A 25,844-nucleotide genomic window follows, 5' to 3' on the forward strand; every position below is an offset into this window, starting at 1 on the left:
TATTTAGCAATCTTTTGCATCAGAAATAATACAGGAATTAATTTTATATTAATAAGATTGAATATTATTTTAGGTTAACTAAAAGATTAAATTTAATGTAGTGTCCTTTTTTACCAATAAAAGACATTCTTTCTCTCCATTCGATGCAAAAACTATTGTAACAGATTGAGTAGGAAGAATTTTCGACACTCGTGTGTTGGCAACACTCGAGTGTCAGCTCGTGAACCAATTACACTCGTTGTCGAAAGCACCTTCCACTTAATGCGTTAATATATCATTTACTATTTAAGTTAATTAGATTTAAAAAAAAAAATGTATATTAATCTACATTAATTTGTCTTTCTAGTACTTGATAAAGTCGGGAAACCGACGAAACATCATACAAAAATTAAAAACAAACATTAAATAATAACAAGAAAATATTTATCCAATAAAACATGTACCTGAAAATCGGAACGTTTTTCCCGCAACGAAAATGAAAATAATTCATGATATTTGTGGCTAAAGGCGATTTAAGGGGTAGTTGGGGGTGGCCTGTCATTTTCGGAAGACGTCCGAAACATTTCCGAAATCTAGATCCAGTAGATTTTTTACTTTTCATTTCTTTTTTTTTATTTTCGTTCCGCGAAAAACGTTCCGACCTTCAGGTACATAATAAAACTGTGATTTGTTATTGAATTAATTATAATGGACATGGGACAACGAGTTTTAAATAATGTTTTAAGTTTAATTATTCATATCTGAATAAATTACTTATTGAAATAATTATGGTTCTAATTAACAGCTGTGTCTATTAAACACGAATTAAAGTATTAAAACTCCGGACCGGAGTGCATGCGGATCGAAATAAAATCCGCGTCACTCCGAATTCACTTCACCCATGAAAAAAATCGTTATTCACTCTGTATGCAGAGTGATTTTTTTTTAAACTCCGGAACTCCGAGTAACGGAGTAAATTCAGATTCAAATAAAATCCATATTCACTCCCGGTTTTTTACAGTGTACAAACGAGCTTCAAAATTGTGTTAATAGTCTTCGTTATGCTAATATTGAATTATCTTTATAGAAAGTTGATCAAAAATAAATATCGTTATTAATATACGTCTGATGAGCATTCACTGAAAAAAAAGTTTAAGTCCTATCGCAATACTCTGTTCAAGTGAGTGACTTATATTTTCCGTACGATACTATAGCAAGTCCAGAGTATAGTAAAAAAAGTTCCCGCGTAAGGCTCAGCGCGTATTTTGCATCTTTTTTCCCCGTGTTTATATTACACCTTTAACCTATACATCGTTTTTAAGAGCATTAAAAAGATTATTTACATAATTAGAATTAAAAATAATCATTTATGGATTCCTGGGTGAAAAATAAATTAACCGAGTGAAATTTATCATCCTATCATTAAGTATTATCAATAAATGGGTTTGTTGTCATTTCATTAATCTATAGCAATATTTATTTCCATAACCTTTATTTTCTAATTCTGTAAATTTATGAGTGTAAGGATTTGAGTGTAGTGCTGATATCAGTATTGCGGTGGCGCTAAAACTCAGTTTAAGCGTATGACTTAAACGAGTTTAAGTGTAGCGCTTAAAAATATTGCGTTGAGACTTATATTTGGTATAAGTATATTCGCAATACCAAGTATTGCGATATCACTTAAATTTATAAGCGTGAGACTTATACTTTTATTCAACTCATGCGCGCTATTCACGTTTTATCATGCCTAAAATGCGAACCCTAAATGGCCGTTTACCGACTGGTGAAAAATTATTTGTCAAAACGCAATAAAGATGTCTACTATCCCGGCCATTGTGACGTAATGACAATAAACGTAACTATCTTTCAAGCTCTTACTGAATATGGGGTAATTACAATTCCCTGTTGTTACCCATTGAGTAGCCAAGGTTGTGATGCCGAATGTTTTTTTTCACCATGTCACTAAACAGCTATTGAGACTTCGCTTTTTAGGCGATTAATAAAACGTGAATAGCGCATATGAGTTGAATAAAACTATGGGCGCAACATGTAGGGTAAGTCATAATCCGTCACCCGCGATGTGTTTAGCACTCGTCTCCGGTGCACAGTATGCACTCGCTTCGCTCGTGCCTGCGCACCTGCGACTCGTGCTAAACGCATCGCGCTGACACATTATGAATCACTTACCCTACTAGTTACGCCAATAACTATTTTTTCAGTGTTCATGTGTAAAATTCTCACGGGAATTAATTATTTTTTACACGAGGCAAATAAATCGAAATAGAAAAAAATAACAATTATTACTATCTTGAGATAATAATGAGATAAATTAAAACTTTCAATTGCATCAAGTATATAATTAAATGTAATCAATTGATTCTTTAATGAAATTTTAATGACAATTAACCCTTCATCTACAGTTATACTTTGATGTTACTAAGTGTTAATGTTTTAATGCTTGAACAAATAAAAATGTCACTTGAATATTTCAATTTGAATTGTTCACTGATTCAATGAATAATTATGTTTTATGCCAGGAGTTTTAATTATAATTATCAATAACCGCTACTACAACTAATATCTATATATCGATACTATACCTATGTATAGAACTATAAAAAAAAATATAAATTATCAATGAGTTTTCGTTTTTAAAAAATTAACCCTCTGCACTTAAATGTACACAGTAAAAAATATTGTGTATCTGTGTTAAAAACGGTCCGTGTTAAATTTTTTGTGTTGATTATTTTGTGTCAAATCAACACAATTCTCTGTGTTACTTAAAAATTTTTAATCGATGGACTATTCAACATTTTAAAAGTGTTACCTACACGGAAAGAAATTTATGGGAAGTTTTCCTATGCATTATGGGAATGGTTCCCATAATGGTATGGGAATAGTACCTATACTACTATAGGAATGGTTCCCATATATTATGGGAACCATCCCCATAATAGTATGAGAATAGTTCCCATAATGATATGGGAATGGTTCCCATAATGATATGGGAATGGTTCCCATATTGGTATAGGAACTATTCCTATAATATTATGGGAATGGTTCCTATAATAGTATGGGAACCATCCCTATAATATCATAAAATTTTTTTTTTGCACAATAGTGTAGAAATTTCCCAAAATTTAAATTTTCTTAAATGTTTTGTGCTGACAAAAAATTCTTATTAAAAATTTTTAAGGTTTTTTTGCCAAATTCGATTTTTTTTTTTAATGTTTGAATTTTTGTTTTTATGTTTAATAATATTTCTGTGTATTGTAGAAGTGATTACCACACTTATTTAAATTAATTTTTTCATGATAATATGGGAACCATTCCCATAATATTATAGGAATGGTTCCTATAATAGTATGGAAACTATTCCCATAATATTATGGGAATGATTCCCATAATGGTATAGGAACCATTCCAATTGCATTATGGGAATCATTCCCATAATATTATAGAAAGTATTCCTATAAATTATAGAAACCATTCCTATAATTATAGGAACCATTTCTATAGTGTTATGGGTATCATTCCCATAATTATAGGAACTATTCCTATAATTATGGGAATCATTCCTATAATTATAGGAACCGCTCCCATAATTTATGGTCGTAATTCCTATGATGGTATAGGAAAAAATTTCACAAAGTTATGGGAACCGCTGCCATAATTTTTTTTTCGGTTTGGTAAAAAAATCGATATTATCCACATTTATTAAGTGTTACTTTAAAGTCAACACAAAAAAAGTGTTGAAACGATAGTTGAATTGTGTTAAAAAAATGTCTTTCTTCTATACTCGTGGGAAGCGCCATTAAGCATCAGTTTTGCTTGGTTAGTTATTATTTTTGTGACATTGATTTTATTTACTTTCAATTAGACACAAAAAAATAAAATTGACAAAGTTCATGATTCGTATAGTTTAAAAAAAAATTGCATCTGTGGCTTTTTTGCTTTTCTACGTGCGCATATTTTTATTTTTAATTTTTTTTTCGTTATTGATTTGTTGATACAAAAAATTCAAAAATGTTAACTGTCTGCTAACTTTAAGATCATGTTTAGTATCACAAAATAGTTCAATGTTAAATAATAATTGTTGACACTTTTTATAACGTAAAAATAATTCATGGTACAAAAATAAAATGTAAAAGTTAACATTTTTTTTTGTGTCGCCATTAACATTTAAAAAGTGTTGAAGTTACGTCTCATATTACTCAAAGTGTGTGTTGAAATTTTAACACAAATTTTGTGTTGAAATTCAACACAAACAATCTGTGTTGAAAAATAACACAAATATTGAGTGGACCGTTTTTAACACACAGACTATCTTGATTTTAACACAATATTTTTTACTGTGTAGAGGAAAGTGGGGCGAAGACAAAAAAATTTTCAATAAAAGAAATTTTTTATTTTTCTTTGTTGATGTTTATCTACTAATTAGTTAAGAACAATATTGATGATAAGAATTAATTGTAATTTTACAATTTCATCTTTTTGGAATGAGTCCATAAAAGCTAAAATATGAATTTTGCTCTATAAAAAGATTGAACTATGTAGATATTTTATTATGATGGATTTTTTATGTAAAGGTGTTTTACTGTTCAGAAATTATTTTTCCAATAATTTACACGAGGGACACATTTTTCTAGACGTTTTTTATACAGAAATTACTATGCAAGTTTTTATAGATCAGAATTTACTGTTAAAATTATTACGATGTAAAAAAAAAATCCTGCAAAGACGCCTACACATTTGATTTATTTAAATTTCAATATAAATATGTTAATAAATGACTTAATTTACAGAAACATAATTTAATTTTTAAAAAGTATACTATTATAATTATATTCTTTTATGTAAAAGTGCAGAATAAATTTAAATTTTTATTTTATCTGTATCCGGTTCATTTTAAATTAAATTTTTATTTTTTATTATTCTAGATCAACTGTAATATTGAATTTAATGGTTAAGTTGTATCGAGAAATGTGCGATGAATAATAATTGATTTAAATAAAATATAAATTGCAAAAAGACAAAAAACGTGTTTCATAAAAATGCAGATGGTTAACCATAAGACTTTAATGGTGCGTGGTAAGAATTTAAACCTTGAATTTTGTTTAAATTAACATCAGTAAAGAACACTTCCATTGTGAAAAAAATAACACTATTGAAAAATCAGTTGAACAATACACTGTAAAAAATTTGGTGTAAAAATGACCCCCGAGACCTTACACGGCTGTGTAGTAAATAAAAATGTAAACAATCTTCGGTAAATTATCCACCCGTGTAATTTTAACACGACGTAATTTACTTCTTTTACACCATTCCATGTTACTCGTTACACTGTAAAAAATTTTGAGTCCGCGGCGTAGTTGAAAGTTTTAACACCAAATCATGTACACAAAATTTTCAACACTGCCTGTGTGAAAGTTACACGACGCACGATGTTAAATTGTGGACCGTGTGAATTAGAACATTCACACCACCAATGGTGTAAATTTCAGGGTGGCCACGAACCGGGAAAACCGGGAATTATCAGGGAATTTAATGCAACCGAGGTATTAAATTGTAACAGTTCAAAATTAAAAAAGTTTTCAATTATACAGTAGTTATAAAAATTAAGGGATATTAAAAAAATTTCAAATTTTAAAGTGATTTTCAACAGATTGTAACTCGAAGGAAAATGGTCATACGACAAAAACAAAAAAAGGCAAATTGTAGCTTCAAGTGTTTAGTTTTCTGATCTGGTCATTATATATTTTTATTTTGTGCGGTTCCGGAGTATTCCTAAGAAAACTATCGAAAAAGAAATTTACCAAATTTTTGATCGTCTTAAAAACGGTTTTCGAGCTTCAATAAATTTTTTTCGATAGTTATAATTGATTTTTGATTGCTCCGGAACCGTGCATAATAAAAAAATTTAAAGACCCAGATCAGAAAACTAGACACTTGAAGCTACAGTTTGACTTTTTTGTTTTTATATTACGACCATTTTCCTTCGAGTTACAAACTGTTGAAAATTACTAAAAAATTAGAAATTTTTCGAATATCCCTTAATTTTTGTAACCAGTGTGTTTTGAATTTATTTAAAACATAAAATTTCTTATTAAATATTTTAACTTATCATTTTAAACATCGAATAATCAAAAGTAGGCAGTATTAATTTATTTTATTGCCCTTTTTTCTGGTTTCTTGCATGATTTAATTGTCAAATTTAATTATTAAGAATGAAAATATAATAAAAATTTTGAATATCTAAATGATACGAATAAAATTTCTAAATCAGGGAAAAATGTGAAAAACTTCACTGGAAAGCCGGGAAATATCAGAGAATTTTGAAATCATTTCTTTGTGGCCACCCTGAAATTTGTAAGTTTTTTATTTAAATCTGACTGTCACGTATACTGACTGTCACGATACTTGTTTAGCTATCCGGAGGTTAGTGCACGTATTGTTACGTATAGTGCTGACAGGAATACGGATCGTGAATGGGACTAGTATGGATCGCGACGGTAGCTCTACAGATCGCTCTCTTAACGATACGCAAATCACTATCCAGTAGATCGTGCCAATCACAATATTTTTTTCTCCGTGTATATTATCGGACAATATTTGAGCTAATAACATTGAATGGTGTGAAAGGAAACACTCATACGGTATTAAAAGTACACGGCTTGATATTTCACACCGTCAATTCACACCGAGCAGACCGTGTAAAGTCCTCAGGGACCTTTTCACAATAAAAATTTTTTACAGTGTATATTTTTAATTAATGATTTTCAAATGAGCATTGAACATTTTTAACAACTTAATCGACAACAAAAGTGATTTTATTTAGATATTAAATAGTATTTTGAACATTTGAACATTTTTATGATTATTTATTTTAATGCGAAATTACCGTAATTTACACATTTTCACGATTAACTGTAAAAATTTTCAATTCACACCGCATAAATTTATCACGATATTTGGTGTAATTTTTACACTGAATCATTTATAGTACAACGAGTCCAAAAATTTTTTACTCTGTAGTAGGCGTCAATAAACCGGATGTATGGTTACATAAAAAAAAGAAAAGTTCTTTTTCAAAGGTTCAACGTAACGCATTAAAAAATTGACATTTATTGATAGTTATAAATATCGATGAGTTTATTATTTATGTATATATATATATATATATATATATAGATATAGATAGAAAATAAAAAACGAGACAGTTAAATTTTTTTTTGATATAGATTTTATTTTTACGATTATATAGACGTATATATAGAAGATATGCTCTCTCTATATATATATATATATATATATATATGGATATATATATATACATTTAATGTATTTTTCTATCGACAACCCAGGCAGTCGTGAGAGAACTGAACAGACTTGGTATGCTGGTGGATCTCTCTCACGTATCAACGAGAACGATGAGAGCTGCGCTTCAAACCACGAGGGCGCCGGTCATTTTCTCTCACAGTGCTGCACGAGCTCTCTGCAATTCTAGCAGAAACGTGCCTGACGACGTCCTCAGAAATCTGGTAAGTTAAATTCTTCAATGTCGAGTGTTTTTATGTTAACAATAAATGTTACTTTTATTGTTATTTCCTTACTTAGATTTTATTCTTATTATTATTTATTTGGGCTTTTTAAATTTAACAATTTTAACCTAATTGAAAATTTGTATCACGAGAAGAATTTAAATGACTCTTTTACTGACTAGCTATTTTGCATGAATATGAAGTTTTTTTTTTAAACTCATATTCAACTTTCGACTTGATAAATACAGCGAAAAATTTCCGTTCATTTGGGATAAACTTAAAACTACGAATTTTACTGATTGTTTTCCAAAGGCTGAGAGCTCGATAGCATATATTTTTGTTTATAATTTTATCCCTCCCCAAGATCACAGACAACGAGACCTCTACTGATCCTGACCCGCAGGATCAACCAGTTTTTGAATTTTTCACGATAAAGTTTTACTGATTTAATTGCTTGCAAGCTCTACCCGCATGAAAATATATTTGTGGTAATGAAATGTAACATCCATGTGCATATACTTCTTCAAACATAAAATATATTTCATAAATTATGTATACATGCTTAGCATATTAAATCAGATAAATCTATAAAAATTTATGCAGACATTCATGCCGACATTTATGTGCGATTTATAAATATATAAAAATATGTATTTATATGCAAACAAACAATAAATTTCACTTATATTTTACATATATTTTTGCTCTTACTTACACTGTAAAAAATTCGTGGTGTAAATACGGATTACATCCGGAGTGAATTCAGAGTGAAATAAAATTTGTATTCACTCCGAATTCATGCTCAATTTTTTACGGTGTTAAGATAATCGGTGTCATATTTAAATCCGAAACGGTGTTAAAATAGCATCGGTAGCAATGGTATCCCGAATCAAAAAGTTTCAGCATTAATTCAGACTGAATAAACTGCAAATCAACAAAAATGAAAAGTGGCTATTTAAAATACATAAAAAAATGAGTCTGAACTCAGACTGAAAGGTCGTCATATTTCACTTTTCAGGACCATTAGGCTGAAATTAAGCTTGAAAATAAAATCAATTAGTCAGACTATTCAGTTTAACAAAAGCGTCAAATCAGGCTCTTCAGGTTAAAAATATGCTTAATTATAGCAGTGTGATCAGCTTCAAATCAGTGCAGAATTAAGGTTTTTCAGATCGAAATTATGCTCTCTAATAGCAGTGTGACAGTTTCAATTCAAGTCTAAATTTTGTTAAATAGCAGTTTATTCAGTTCAAAAATAAGCTCAAAAATTAAACTAGTTTTGAACTGAATAATGATTATTTAATATTTATTTAACACCTACACCGCCTGAACTTAGCCCGGTTATTTTTTACAGTGTCTGTAATTTGATTTTTATATTGATATTAACGTTCGATATCATAAAAAAATGACTTTTTATTCATTAATTCAAGGAGAAAACTACTGGGTTATAATACAGCTGCTTCACTTATTTCAGTCCATCAATATACTTCCTGGCGTTTCTTTTTCCTTTTCTTCAATAGTTTTATTGACTCAGCCGATTGAGCAATAAGGATAATTAAATAGTAAGAAGGTTAAAAAATAAAAAAATGATCGTAGGCTGCTGTATGCAAAGGCGCTGGAGTCCTGTAGACTTCTTATGACTGTTATGATTCATACCGGAAATGAGATCATTGAGAGTTAACCGTAAAATAAAATTTTATATTAAAATTAAGAGTATCATCACCCACTTAACGACTTGTATTTTGAAATAATTACTTCCAGTCAAATTTTTACACAAGAAATTGAACTATTGATTTTAACTCAATTTTAGTTTTCTCTTAAAGCGAAAAATTTTCACTTTAAGGTAAAAGCCCCTATGACCGCTCACTTTTTTTTGGAGTGAGATTTAATTACTTAATATAAATGATTAACTAAAATGAAAAACCATATTTTTTTTTTATAGTTATTTTTTGTAGTTTCAAGTATTATAATATTGGCAGGGAGCGCGACGAAAACGACATCTGATGGCTACAAAAAATCATGCTCGAGAATTATAAAAGATATATAAAATCAGTGTAAAAAATAAAAATTCGTTATAAAATCAAAATATAAAAATTCATAATGATATAAATAAAAAAGTGTAATTGTATTTTTGATAGAGAAAATTAAATTGAATATATTTCGATAAAAAAATTAAGTACAAAAAATTTTAATAAATAATAAACACTATTATTTTAGAATAGAATAAGGTTAACCGATAAAATCAAATCAAATAATATATGACAACTACAATGATAATGGTTTAAAAAATAGTAAAATAGTCAATTGAGTTTTTTAACAAAATTGAAGAAAATAATTTTATTTTAATTCATGATAATTTGCTTGTAAATCGTAACTAAAAAAACATAATGTTTTTTTAACCTTCCGTTACACGCGCTTTCTCTAGTGTCTCACTTATATTCACGCCAACTCTATTAGCTTAAGTAGTGTTGTACAGGGAATCACCGTATAGCGCGAGAACGAAGGGTTAAAAAATAATTTTTAGGCAATGATAAAAATCATTATCCAAACCGGATTTGAATCAATAAATTATAAAATATTGTTTTAACCTCAAACGATGAGCAAAGGCAAACATTAACGACACAATAACTATAATGAACTATTTTTAAACTTAATTTTCACGTGTTTATATTCAAAGAGAGCATGATTTAACGAAATTGTATCCACAGCGAGCGCTGCGATCGTTTCAGTTGTCCCCACCATATACTAGGCTCCCTGCCAATAATTTAAGTTTGAAGAATAATGTTGATAATTAATTATTATTAATTTTTTGAATAAGGTCCTTGAGTGCACCCATAGTTGCTCAACTAAAAGTTGTCATGTACCATTACTCGATCAACACATGGCCCCATAGTCGCTCAAAGACAATATCAATTAAACTATGATAAGTTTATTAAATTGGAACATAATTTATAAATTATATTACTTCATTCTTTCATCACATCAAATTTCATGAAGTTTAAAAATCGCGTGCCAAATGCCAAAAGGGCGTATTACAGCAGTTAGATAGGGTTCTATGCCAAAAGGGCGTATAAAAAAATTTTTTTTCTGTCCTCCGGCCGGAGAGTGGCAACTTTCGGGCCGCTGCCCTGAACGAAGTTGCAACTTTCCGGCTTCGTCGAGCAGAAAAATAGTATACACACCTTGGCCAGTAAAAAAGAAAGCCTCAGACCACATGTTTGTCAGCCTCGGCCAACAATTACATGTGATCTGGGGCTTTTTTTATTTTACTGGCCTAGGTATGTAATATACTACAGTACAACCTGTGTACACTGACCACTTACGGTTCTCGATAAGAGTGGTCATTGTATGCAGGTGGTCATTGTACAGAAAATGGAAGCTGTGGAGAAATGATAAAACCAAGAATGTAAGGAAAGATTTAACAACATAAACAAAAATTTAGTTGGAAATGACATCATTTTTATTCAAATAATTGTCAAGTTTTGTTTTTGAATTACATCCAACTCAGTATATTTTTGTTTCACACCCATTATAACAACTAAAGCTTAATAAACTGTTAACGGCACTAAGAGCGTACGAACAATGAGTAATGAAGGCAAAAATAACGGAAGAAAATTCATAGATAAGGTGAAAAAGAATGACAGGAGGGAGTCGGTCAATATACACAGGTCAATTGGAGCTCAAACAACTTCAAAATAGAGGTCATACTAGTCAGGTGGTCAAAATAGAGAGGTGGTCAGAGTAGAGAGGTACTACTATGGGCAATGTAAGCATCATTAAGTCGGTTCCTAGAAATATTGGTCAATATAGAGAGGTGGTCAGATTACAAAGGTGGTCATTTGTACAGATTTTACTGTATTTGCTATTCTTTTTAGAATCGCTTGAAACGTAAAGATCTGTAGAAAAAAATTTTTTTAAGTACTAACGCCACAAGGGCGTATCTTAAGATATACGTCTTTTTGCCTTTAGGAAATTGTCGGTCTAAAGCCAAAGGGGCGTATAAAAAAGAAATCAGGATTTTTCAAAATTTCGAAAAACAGTCTTCAAAATTGTCCGCAGCAGGTTTGTATGAAAAAAATTTTGGAAAATTCAACATTTTCGATGGTAGTAACTTTAATTTTTCATCATCTTGGACAGTCCAATGTAATTAAAATAATTATTAACTTTAATTTTTAATCAACTAGGAAATTCCCAAATAATTAATAATTATAAGATAGAGATAATAAAGTTTAATATTCGTTCCTATATTCAACGCCGCGCGGAGTGTATGGTGGAGAGCTAGTATTTGAGACATACGCCCTTTTGGCTTTGGAAATTTTTTTTTCATTTTTAGGCTTAGAACATGTTTACAAAACGATTGGCACCAAAAAAAAAAAAAATTATACGCCCTTTTGGCATTTAGCATGCGAAATATATTTAATAAGATATGGTTACCACAATTCTCGAAAAATTTGACGTAACCTAAATTTAATGTAACGAACGAGCGTTAAAGTGAAAAATGCCCGGCTAAGCGCGATTTTGAAAACAGCCACGCAATTTAAATTTATAATCTATTATAAAATAATTTGATACATTATATTTTAATACATTTAGATTCACAAATAATTATTTATCAATAATGATTTTTTTAGTTGAAATTTGTGTTTATAAAAATTATAAAAAAACGCATTAAACAATTTAAGTGAGCGACTAATGGTACTGAGCGGGTAAAGGTGCTTTTCCCTTAAATAGAAAATAAAAACTTGAAAAAAATAAAAAATATTGATGATAAGCAAGTAAGCGAAAATTAAACCAGTCTTGATGCAAAATTATCTCACTAATGAGTGTTGGAATAATTTAAAATTACATTTAACTATAATTCAACATCATTAGCTAGCACTCGAGTGCTATTGAAAATGCTTCAATTGTTTGTTCAAGAGCAACTTAGGTAACTTTTTAAGAAAATTTACATAACGTATATAAGCTTAATTTTTTTTCTTCTTGTGCACGAGTAGTTAGTCAATTGAAGGCATAACAAACTTTGAAATTAATCATCAAACCGTATTTTTCCGATATAAATATAACATCAAAATATAAATATGAGCATTAACTCTTGATAAAAAAATTAAGTTATCCATTTAACAAAAAAATAAAATCACTTAAAATAAACTTTAGTTATGAGTAAAATAAGGTAAATATTAAAGTCACTAAATTTATATATTTTTTTCATTCTACCCTTTATTCTTTCGTTCGTTCGTTCTTTCCCTCTGTTCATTTTAACTTTTTCGAAGACTTATAGCTGAAGTGGTTTTTAAAAGTTTCAAACAGTGACGAACTTTCAGTTAAACTTTAATGTCAATAAAGCAATAGTATATATACATATATATATATACAGTCGCAATTATTTAACAAAAATTACTTTTATTTAAGTAATTAATTAAAAAGTTAAATTGACAATGAAAAATAAATAATAAACTTTTATTTACAAACTTATTTATCATCTAATAAAATAAAAAAATTATTTTTCTGTAAATTATTGATAAATCTGAAATTAAAACTCAATGTAAATACTAATTGTAATGAAATAGTTGAAAAAAAAAAAAAAACGATGAAGAGATAGAAGTAGAAATAGAAATAGAATAAAATAAAGAAAATAAAAAATAATAGAATGAAAAAAAAAAGATAAAATTGGATCGGTGCCCAGTAATTATCGGACATCAGCCAACAAACCGAACCAATTAGCCGAGCTATGCACCGAAATAGTCGAGCGTGGTTAAATCGTCAATACGATCATCCACCGCTAGTTGCTAGACACCCTCGAGCTTTATGAAAGGTCGAGTAGGTGCCATTGATAGACGATTGATATAAAAGTACTCAAAGTCACTCATTAACACATTTACAATGGCATCAAGTATTTCATTATTATTATTATTGTCGTTATTATCCATCAAAATCACATTATTCTATTTACTTGATAAGTAAATTAATTTATCAGGTGAAGATTAAATCATTATTTTAAGTATTACATTTAATTTACATTTAAATATTCAATTAAATTTTGTTTGTGTTGATAAATTTATTAATTTATTCCAATTCTGGGACAATCGGAAAATTAATTAATGTCCTCAGTTAGAAAACAGTTTTTGTTAATTAATTTCGAAAATTTTGAATTGAAAACTAATATTCTATTTGAACAATTTTCTCACATCCCTAGTTTTTGCACTGATGACGCGAGGCGGAAAAATTGTCTTGTCAATTGTCAAACAATTGATGTCAATTGTCATATAATTGATGTCAATTGTCATACAATTGATGTCAAGTGACCACGATTATTTTTAAATTTAATTAGAGTTTCCGCAATGACAATCTTGCCAAAGAAAGTATTTTATACAAAACTGACTGAAAAATTTGTTACTTTTGCGCTTGAGGCGTGCAAAATAATTGTTTTTTTTTTTTTTAATTATAAGTACTTTTATATTGAGTAGTGTTCAGACAATTATTTTTAAAAAACTGACTGAAAGTTGACCAATAAATTTTTGACGTCAATTGACGTGCAATTGTTAGTTTCTCACCCCCTGGTCGTCTAGTTTCCAAAAAATTCATTCATTTTTTAGAAAACTTAAAAAACTGAATAATGAACTTGCAGTAAAGTAAATTCCACAAATATATCAGACTTTATTTAAAACTATATTTAAATCTTAAAAAAAGACATAATTTTTCGTGGTTTTCCGAAAGAATATTTTCTATCATAGATAAAAAATAAATAAACAAAATAAAATCTCAATAGTCAAAAAAATTTTCTACTACCCAAAGTATACAAATTAATTAAACAAAATTACTCTTAAACAAAATGAAACTATCCCCTGAAGCAATTATCTAAAACCATATAATAATTGTAATATAATAGAGTATGCATATAAAGCGTTATTGATAAATCTATAATCAAATTTATAGCATTAAATTGGTATGAAAACCTCCAGTGTCATCATCGTCATCATGACCGTGGGTGATTAGTAAATTGCGGTTGTGGTCACTGTGGCACGTTCCTATGAGCTATTATGAAACTTCGAAAATTTTCACCCAACACAGATGACGTTTAAACTTGTCAACAACTCACACTCTCTAGCTCTATCTATTTGCATATATATTTAAATTGTTATAATACTGTGATAAATTTGATAATAACAATATCCTTTAGGGATCAATGATCTGTGCTGTCGGAAGTTTAGATTTGTAACGTGATTAGTAGAATTTAGTCTTACTACTACGTATACTATTCAATTGTTGACATATATATTTATATTATATACACACTATATATATTTGTCTGTGAACTAATACCATAGAATAGAATTCTCAGTAGTACTTCTCGTGCCGCTTTACTTTAGATATTTGACTCAAACTCATATATATATAGACGTATATGTATACGTGTGAATGTATATATAGTGGTGTAGTTATAGGACTTTGGTACAAACGCGGTATAGTAGTTTGACTAGTTTCGAACCCGTACTATCCCCAAACGAATCGACGGATGCAAATACGGAAAGCCTCCGGAGGAAGGTTAGTCGAAAGTTTTCGTCGGACATCCGGCTGGCATGAGAATTATTCGATTCCGGTGCACAAGCTTTCAAAGAAGACAACAAACTCTTGTACATCAAATATGCGCATTGCCAAATAATTTTTTTTTATTTATTTATTTATTTATTTTAACATATCTCATGGATTTTTACTTTTATTTACCGTTTTTACTTTTTTTTTATTTATTTATTATTATTTGTACGGGCGCGGTGAAAAAGTTTTCAATACTTTCGAAACCGACGTAAATATATTGAAAAAGTACTGGTGAAAAAAAAAAAATATATAAGTTAGGAGGAAATATTTTTTAAATTTGTAAGTGAGTAGACAGACGAGGAATAGTAAGTAGATAAATCGATTGTTAGTCAGACGTAAAAAGGATTTGCTCTATAAAGAACTTTTTTTGTGTACGTAAATTTATTCTGTTTTAAGAATTTTTTAAAATACTTTTGTCAACATGGTGTGAAAACTTACTTAGGGAAGGGGGGGGGGTAAATGGGTCTTTTAAGAAGAAAATGCAAATCACGAGTTTTCCACTGCTTATACATTTATTTAATTCCTGAATATGTAATTATTAGTATGACCCAGCCATAGAAATTAAAAAATCAAAATATGGGGCAAAGTGGACTCCCTTAGAAATCCGACTTAAGAAAGTTTATATTTTTTATACACGAAGAAATTGTTCTTGTTTGAAATGCTGTGGTGTCATAGTAGAGCCGGACCATGGTGGCCACCTGACGGAAATCGGAATAAACTAAAAAATTACCATGTCCATAGTCAAATTTTGAATGGTTACAGTAATTTATGATATAGGGTAAGAGCACCAGTACCCAGCCACCTCATGTTAAATTATATCTATATATATTTTGAGCCATGTTAAAGTATATGACCGGCTGGCTACTGGTTAGGGACTGAGTACTGGGGCTCTTACCCTAATCGTTGTTACTTTTACTTAGCTTTAGTAATTTTTACGGTCGCGCGCGTTTTGATCCCCAGACAAAATATCCCCGGACAAAATATCCTCGAACAAATTATTCTCACGACAAAATATCTTCAAATAGTCATCTTAACGCCTAAATTTTAAATGATACTTTTAAAAAATGTATCATAATGAATAAATAATAATAGTCAACAAAAAATATGCCAAGAAATACGCTTGCAATCGTATTTTGTCTTTTTTTCACACGTTTTATGTGTGTGTAATTACAAAATAGTTAAACTAATGCTTTTGGACGCACAAAACTCGTAAACAACTCATATGTAATTATTATTTGGGCATCATTAAGATTTTATCAAAAATTGACTCTATAATGAAAATTATTAAATTAATATATTTAGGTAAATGTTTAAATTCAATAAAATTAAATTTAATACAATTTTTATTCATAAACTTATCACAATGTTTAAATATTAAATAAATAATCATAGAAAAAAATAATAATAATTTTTCTTTTTTTTTTTTTTTTTTATTATTTTGTCATGAGTATAATTTGTCCGGGAATATTTTGTCCGGGGATATTTTGTCTTGGGGATATTCTGTCTTGGGGATATTTTGCCTGGGGATCAAAACGCGTGTCACCAATTTTTACATGTATTTGTATTAATTTCTGCAGGTGGACATGGTCTAGTTTTATTATGACATCATAGCATTTCTAAACAAGAATAATTTCAACGTGTATATATATTTTTTTTCTTTCATACCGACAGAGAAAAAATAAGGAAAAATGGGACACCCCTTTTAAAAAAAAACAAAAATTTTTTTCGATTTAAAGTACGTAGTTAATTTCTTAAAATAAATCAGTGAAATTCTTACTGATTCTCCAGAGAAATTCACTGGTTTAACCAGTGACTTATAGTTCACTGATTCATTATGAAAGAATACGGTTTGTAAAAGAAGATGGGACAAGTTGATCAGCCCGAACAGTAGGGTCAATTTTAAATTTAAAGCAAAATTTTATTTTTCGTTTTCTAAGTGTTCGTTATGTGATTTATTTTATTAAGAACTAGAAAAATTTGACTCTGAGGTATAATGGGCTGCTAATGATTGTTGACTAATTTAATTATCGAAATGAGCTTTAATTGTCAGATCAATTACAAAAAAATTTTTTGCCACCATTTTTTTTTGTTTTTCAAATTTTTTAGGGGCTCCATTTTGTCTCAAAACCCCTCCCCCCCCTCCCCTCTTCCAGCATCTATTTATATGTGTAATTTCATTTAATCTTTGCATACAAAAATTTTAAATCTAAATTATTTACACGGGCGTCATTGAAATGCTCGAAAGTAAAATAAAACTTAATCATACTTTTTGAATGACACTAAATTATTAAGAAAAATTTTTTTTTCCATTTGTGAATATATAAGTCTCCAGAGTTCATTTCATAGATCACATTTTATGAATATTTGAATTATATATTTTGATGCCTTTATAATATTGAAAAAGTTAGAGTGCTAGTGAAGCCTTTTGACTGTCTGAAATGGAAAAAATAAATAAATGAATAAAATATACGACTACAGTATCGCGATTTGAAGTAAAAAAAAATTTTTAAATATATTTAAGAAAAAAATCGAAAAATTCGAATTTTATTTTTTTATGTGAAAAAATGACACTACTTAAAAACAAAAAAAATTTTAACCGAAAACGTTCATTTATGGTGCCTAGGGAAAGGCGGGGTAAGTTGACCATGGCAATAAATTTCAGTGAAGGAAAATTTATTTTTTTAAATGTTCATATTTTGAATTACGGAAAACCAGAATTTTTTTCTCAAAATTTTTTTATTAAAAACTTCAGGTCGTGTCCATAAAATCGAATCCTTTTAAATTTTCAATTCAATATTTTTCAACAAGTCCAATAAAAATAAAACTAAAAATATATACAATACAATTTTTTTTAATCCCCTTTATTTTAATATTTTCCAGGCTAAAAACGGTGGAATCGCTATGGTACCTTTTTACACATACTTCATAACATGCAACAGTACTGCAACAATAAAAGACGTGATTGGTAAGAAAATTTTTCCATATTTTACAAACCAACCCCATTACAATAATTTTTTTCTACTTAAATAATAACAGCAATAATAAACGTATTTTATTTAAAAAATAAAAAATCAATCATTGTAATATTTCAGCACACATCAATCATATAAGAAAAGTAGCAGGTATCGATCATGTGGGTATTGGAGCAGGATTTGATGGAATAAATTTGTAAGTTGATTTATTATAACTTCCATTTAAAAAAAAAATTACAATAATCATAATCATAACTTTAATTCGAATACTTTTTGTCATTTAAAATATAAAATAAAATTTATATTAAAACCTAAATATTAAAATCCAATCGCATTCGATTGAAAAATTTTTTCAGCATTTCTTTTACTGAGATCAATTTTGAAACTCAAATACTTAGCAAAGTAAATCTTTAAACCTTTAAATTATTCTTACGTTGCCATTGGGAAAATGAAAAACCATTAATACATATATTGATAAAGACCGAGACCTTATTTCTTTTATATAAAACTACTTACTTTGATTCAACAAACTTTATCAATAGTTAACAATAGCAATTGATTTTTCAAACTATCTCTCATTGGATATCTTTTATATTATGCGACTATTGGCATTGCAGTACACCAACTGGACTGGAAGATGTTTCAAGATATCCTCAACTGTTGGCAACCCTACTCGAGGATCCAACGTGGACTGAAGAGGACATAAAGAAACTCGCTGGCCTCAATCTATTGAGAGTTTTCACAAGAGTCGAAGAGGTTAAACTAATCTATTTAATTGTTAACTCATTTTATCTAAAGCTAATGTACTTAGTTTTATTTAACTTTTATTTTTAGGTACGTGACGAATGGCACAAAGCAGCAGTGCTGCCTATTGAAAAAATAAGCCCACCAGATAACTCAGCCTGTGCATACGGCGCGTCTTGATCCTCTTTAAGGACACTAGTACCAGGATTCCTTGATCTCGGACATATTCCCAAAATTTATCGCGGTCCGCCAGATCCTAATGCTAAAATTCACGTGGAAAAAGCAACGAGACATTCATAATATTAATAATTAACTATAGTTATTATTAATTTAAATCTATTAATTATCAATTAAATAAATAAAGGAAAATTTGATAAAAAAAAAAAAATAAGTTTTTTTAAACTTGATAAAAGGTGTTTTCCAAGCTCACTCTTTCTAGACTCTAGTTAAACAAAATGATAGAGGAAAATTTATAATAGAAAAAAATTATAATAATAAAAAAAATTGAAATCACTTTCTGAAATAATATTTGCTTTACATCAATTCCTCAGGTATGCTTAGGACGTTTATGTTAGACATCTGAAGTAATGTATAACGTTACGATCATAGAGGTAGAATTGAAAGTATGTTAAACGGCCGAAGTTCCAATAATAAGAATACATAAAATATTTATGAGATAACATAAATTACACTGGAAAAAATTATTGAAGTAAATTCGGAGTGAATACAGAGCAGATGACTGTTTATTTAATTAATACACTTGCAGTACCCTGGTGGATCCTAATTACGGTAAATTACCGCCATTTACAGTATTCGGAAGAATTACGGTATTTTACAGTAAAATGCCGTAATTTGCGGTAAACTCCGGTATTCTACGGTATTTTACTGTATAAATACAGAATTTCACGGCAAAGGTACGGCATTTTGACCTTAAATTTGCGATAGGAGAGCGGTAATTTACCGTACAATTGTGGCAAGCCCGCAGTATTTTACCGTAAAGTGAAGTACTGCACTGTAAGAATAAAAAAGTATATGGTGCCTACGGTAAAAATGCCGTCAGTTGCTGTAAATTGCCGTGTGTTACCGTAATTCAACGTAAAATATTGGAAATTATGGTAAATTACCGTCGATAGCAACAAATTTGCCGTAGAAGAGCCGTATTTTACGGTAAATTGCGGCAAAAATGCCGTAAATTAACGTAATTTTTCGTAATTCAGATCCGCCAGGGTAAAATTCATCCCGAAGGAGAGAAATTTAATATTGAAACTCCGGGTCGGAGTAAATTTGGATTGAATTAAAATCCATAATCACTCCGAATTCACTCCCAACTTTTTACAGTGTAATAAAACTGGATAAAAAAATATTAGAGACTAATAGACTTAAATTATAATTATTATCATTATTATTATAGATTTCGTTGTTTATTTACATTGAATATATTGTTATTGGATGAAATTAACAGATAAATTGAGGGACCGCTACTTTTTGCACAGTTTAAATTAAGAAGGCATGTGCATTGTCTTAAGAGTACTTTTTTAATGACCAACGCGTTGATATAATTAATTAAAAATATGCATTTTTAAATTATTAATTGCGTACTTTTAACGCCAGCTTACTAATATAAGATAATTAGTTTCGATTAAATGATTGCTTGAGAATTAGTATTCAAATTTATGCAATTGATGCTCGCGCTAACTTGGGTTACACTTTTCTTGGAAATTAAAGTAGCTCGAGATGTCTGTTCGGGTTGGAAATATTTTTAAAAAGTTTCTTGACAACACAAGCTCAATGTAATTTTTATAATTTAATTTTAAATAATTCTTACAGGGATCAAAAGATTGTTGTTAAGCAAAATGTTACAAATTCGTATATTTATTATAATACTGAAGTTAGCCGACGTCTAATAATTTTTAATTTTTTTAAAAACGATAAATTATAAAAAAAAAAAGTATTACAAAAATTGCATCTGTAGCTTTTTTAATTTTCTACAGGCGCATATTTTTAGTTTTTTTTTTTTTGTAATTGATTTGTTGGATAAAAAAATTCAAAAAGTTGTTAATTGTTTGCAAACTTCAGGATCATATTTGAATTGGCCACGTTCTTTAAAGAAGAATTTTTAAAAATTAAATGGCCACTAGATACTTTTCATAATTTAACATTCGATTGATAAATAAAAAATATTATCATCAAAATTGATTTTCGAGGGAAGTGTAACTAAACATTTAAAAATATAGCTTTCAAAAAATAGGTGGCAAAGTTGAAATTCACTACTCGGCAAATACATTTACGCTGTCATACACAGTTAGAAATTTTGTGTATTTGTGTTAAAAAATTATTTGGTTTAATTTTTCGTGTTGATTTTCTACACAGAAATCTGTTAATTCAACACAAACCGTTTATGTTATTTTACTTTAACAGATTTTTTGTGTTAAATGACTAAAAACTCTAGAATAAGACACATTTCTTGTGTTATTCGAAAATTGACACAAAATTTGTGTTGTTTAGCTAAACACTCCCGCGCATTTCTTCATTACTATAACCAAACAAAGCATGTAATAGTCCAGTCGATGCGCACGAAAAAATGGTCAAAGATCATTTTTTCGGTGGGTAAAGATCGATTTTGAAAAATTTTTTTTTCAAAATACTAGAAAAAATATAAGGAAAAAAGTTACCATAAATTTGGAGGGTGATCTTTTTTTTTTTATAAAAAAATTAGATGTAAAATGAAATATCTCTAAAAGTATTGAGAAGTTATCGAGACAAACTGGTATCATTGTTTTTGGGATTTAATAACGAACAAAATGAATTTTGAACGAAGTCTCTACGACGAATAGTTGCTGAGATAAAAATTATTAAAGCGCGAAAAACGAAAAAGCGCGTCATTTCGTTCGCGCGCGGATAAACAAAAGAGTGTAACTCGGCAGCAAATCGATATTTTAACAATTTTTTTTCATTATTCTCTTAGTAAATCATATATCAACCATAAAAAAATTTGGTAACTTCCAAAAAAATTTTTTCGAATTTTAAATTTAAAAATAGTAAAAATCACTTTTTGTTAAATAAAAAATAGAAAAAAAGAAAAATAAATAAAATGACCTAATGGATAATTTTGTTTGAACCATTACCCAAATAATTACGGGTAATGACAGTTAAAAAAAATTTTTTTTTCATAAAAAAACCCGTTTTAAAAATTTTTGAAATTTATCAACAATTAAAAAAAAAAATATATATTTTTTTTGATACGACAGAAATTCATCTCGCGAAATTCTGAATCGAATGGTATATACGAATTTTTGTCGATTTTTTGAAATTTTTCCTTTATAATTTTCAATATAAGGACTTAGAAAAATTTCTTGCTACGGGACTTTAAAAAAATAGGACTTCGGATATCTTCGGGAATTGCCAGAGAGAGAAAGTAGTCATTATCCGTTAGAGAACGACACTACGTCTTATGCCTACTTTCTCTCTCTAGCAATTCCCGAAGATATCCGAAGTCCTATTTTTTTAAAGTCCCGTAGCAAGAAATTTTTCTAAGTCCTTATATTGAAAATTATAAAGGAAAAATTTCAAAAAATCGACAAAAATTCGTATATACCATTCGATTCAGAATTTCGCGAGATGAATTTCTGTCGTATCAAAAAAAATATATATTTTTTTTTTTAATTGTTGATAAATTTCAAAAATTTTTAAAACGGGTTTTTTTATGAAAAAAAAATTTTTTTTAACTGTCATTACCCGTAATTATTTGGGTAATGGTTCAAACAAAATTATCCATTAGGTCATTTTATTTATTTTTCTTTTTTTCTATTTTTTATTTAACAAAAAGTGATTTTTACTATTTTTAAATTTAAAATTCGAAAAAATTTTTTTGGAAGTTACCAAATTTTTTTATGGTTGATATATGATTTACTAAGAGAATAATGAAAAAAAATTGTTAAAATATCGATTTGCTGCCGAGTTACACTCTTTTGTTTATCCGCGCGCGAACGAAATGACGCGCTTTTTCGTTTTTCGCGCTTTAATAATTTTTATCTCAGCAACTATTCGTCGTAGAGACTTCGTTCAAAATTCATTTTGTTCGTTATTAAATCCCAAAAACAATGATACCAGTTTGTCTCGATAACTTCTCAATACTTTTAGAGATATTTCATTTTACATCTAATTTTTTTATAAAAAAAAAAAGATCACCCTCCAAATTTATGGTAACTTTTTTCCTTATATTTTTTCTAGTATTTTGAAAAAAAAATTTTTCAAAATCGATCTTTACCCACCGAAAAAATGATCTTTGACCATTTTTTCGTGCGCATCGACTGGACTATAAGCATTGTAGCAGCATTGTCTGCAAGGAAACTTGGATTGTAATTGATTTACAATTAAATATAATCATAGATAACTTTCATATTTTTATGATCAGGTTCAATGATTTTTTTATTTTCATTTCACGGGAGGATAATTCATAGCTCCGTTTTTTAGAAAAATCACAGAAAATCGAACTCATTGTTTGCAAAATTGACATAAGTTGAGTCAGTATACTTGAGTTGGTTAGGTTATGTGCTCATATTTATTAGTTAATTTTAAGGTCATTCTCAGACAGTGCTCCCCACTTTTTAAAAATTTTCAATGACTTTTCAACTGTCATAAGTGTATCAAATTTTTATCGATTAATTAAAAAAAAATTAAAGCATTAATTGAAAAAAGGACAACGTAATCGTAATTTCGTTAAGAAATAGAATTTTAAAAAAATTATTTACACTTGATATCAATGAGGAGTTAAACAAAATTTATTAAATAAATTTCAGTAAAATCGTGGTCAATTTTATAATTCGAATTTTTAAATTTTGTTGGCTAAAATTTATGTAACGAATTTCGTTTAACTCCCAATTGATGTCAATTGTAAGTAATTTTTTTTAAATTCTATATCTCAACGAAATTACGACTACGTTGTCTTTTTTTCAATTAAGGTTTTAATTTTTTTTTAATTAATTAATAAAATTTTAAAACGATTATGACAGTTGGAAGTTATTGCATATTTTTAAAAAGTAGGGGACACTGCCTGAGAATGCCCTTAGCACGTAAAGTCTGTTAAATTTACACAAATTTTCTATCAAAATAACAGATTTTATGTGTTCAATTATTTAACATAAAATTTTTGTTAAAGATCAACACAAACGCAATGTGTTGAATTAACACAAAAATTTATATAGACCGTTTGCAACACACGATTTGTGATGAATTTAACACAAAATTTCTAACTGCGTAAAAAAATTTTTTTGAGATTGAAAGATATTCAAAGATACGTAATACATTTATATTCTTGTTGCAAATGAAATTTCCTGTGAAAATGTTAAAATAATGTATTTTTGTTTAAAAAAAAAAAAGTAGCAGTCCACTTGAACCAAAATCAATTAGTTTGCAAAAATACGTTTAAATAAAAGCTTTCACAACACTTGCCGACACGCAATAAAAACTGCCCAAATTAATTGTTTCGTTCAACACTAGTGCCAATAAAAAAATAAAAAAGAATCATTGATATTAGGATTAAAAAAAAAATTTTAAATAAACATTTTAAAAATATTATAATAATTAAGTTTTTTCTTTGAATATTAAAACAAATTTTTAATGAAATTTTTATAACAAAAATCTTATTTGTCTGATTAAAATTAACAAAAATTGTTTAATAATTAAGTGCGATCATTTAAATAAAAATTTATCATAAATAATTTTTTTTTAAATTTAAAAAAAAAAAATAACAACAAACAACTGCCTAGATCTCAGAATAAACATTAAACAAATAATATTAAAAAGTCCAAACGCACAAAAGTCAAGTTTGGAGACTTACTACCCCGAATTAATAATGCAAATATGAGTAATAGATAATAAAATTATATAAATAATACATTAAAATAAATAATCTTTTCTGATTGGTGTACGATAATTACCATGCACCCATATTTGCATTTTAATTCCCGTGGTTCAATATATCCACTTATAAATAAATAAATAAATAAAAAATTAATAAATTAATATATACATATATAAATATATAATATACATATGCATACCTTAATGGCTAAGTGTGTACAGAGAGCCATTGAACATAATTAAAATAGAAAAAATAAATAAATTATATGATATAAATAAAATAAATATATAAATAATTATAAGACAATTATTAGGATACTTTATATACGTCGCTCTTTGGATTTTCAACCAATAGACGACTCCTCACTAGGAAAAAAAAATATTAAATAAATAAAACAATTTAACTTAATAAATAAATATGATTATTAAAATAAAATAGAAATTTTTAGGAGTACGAGTGAAAGTAGAATGTTGATAAGTGCGAAGTTTTTGTTGATTCGCAAATTAGTTCTTGTTAATACTTCGTTTATATTTATAACTATTTAGAAAATGAAAATATAAATTTACTTTGTTAATAAATATAACTATTTAAAATAAATAAATCAAACTGATGGCAAAGAAAAATAAAAATTATTATTTAGGAAAAAAAAAACAAAAGTTAATAATAAAATAGGTTTATAAATAATTCATTTAGATATTGAAATTGAACTTTAAGGAGTAAGAAGAAAGAAGAAAATATACATCTATATATATATTTATATATGTATATATATATATATATATATATATATATATATATAAATATGTATGATGAGTAAATAAATAAAACAAAGTTAGCAATGAATCATGAAGACTAAAATTTAACTTAGCAACTGAAATTAAATTCAAAAGTTTAATTAATTCTATTTAATTCAAATATTCAATGCTGCTGTTTATTAAAATATGTCTGAGACATTTATTATATATATATATATACATATATATATAAGTAAATAAATAAATATGATAAAGAGTGTGATGAATATTATTTGTCAATTTAAATTTTAAATTAAATGTTTAAATTTAAATAAAAAATTAAATAAAACTATTAAATTAAATGAATTATTGAATAGGAAAAAAAAATACAAATTGAATTATATTATGACTTTTCACA

At 28.0% G+C, this 25,844-nt stretch overlaps 1 protein-coding gene across 3 annotated transcripts in view; it reads left to right on the top strand.

Annotated features, from left to right (window-relative positions):
• LOC130666729 (dipeptidase 1-like) overlaps positions 1 to 19,199 on the top strand; it is a 200,668-nt gene extending 181,469 nt beyond the window's left edge. For all 3 annotated transcript variants that reach the window (XM_057467963.1, XM_057467961.1, XM_057467960.1), the window contains exons 9-13: positions 7,344 to 7,520; positions 17,994 to 18,078; positions 18,206 to 18,281; positions 18,703 to 18,841; positions 18,920 to 19,199. In XM_057467963.1, the coding sequence (XP_057323946.1) occupies positions 7,344 to 7,520; positions 17,994 to 18,078; positions 18,206 to 18,281; positions 18,703 to 18,841; positions 18,920 to 19,009 (567 nt within the window). In that variant the 3' untranslated portion in view covers positions 19,010 to 19,199. The remainder of the gene's footprint in view (positions 1 to 7,343; positions 7,521 to 17,993; positions 18,079 to 18,205; positions 18,282 to 18,702; positions 18,842 to 18,919) is intronic.
• The last annotated feature ends 6,645 nt before the right edge of the window (positions 19,200 to 25,844 follow it).

The sequence above is a fragment of the Microplitis mediator genome, chromosome 4, assembly GCF_029852145.1.
Source record: "Microplitis mediator isolate UGA2020A chromosome 4, iyMicMedi2.1, whole genome shotgun sequence".
NCBI classification, from domain to species: domain Eukaryota; kingdom Metazoa; phylum Arthropoda; class Insecta; order Hymenoptera; family Braconidae; genus Microplitis; species Microplitis mediator.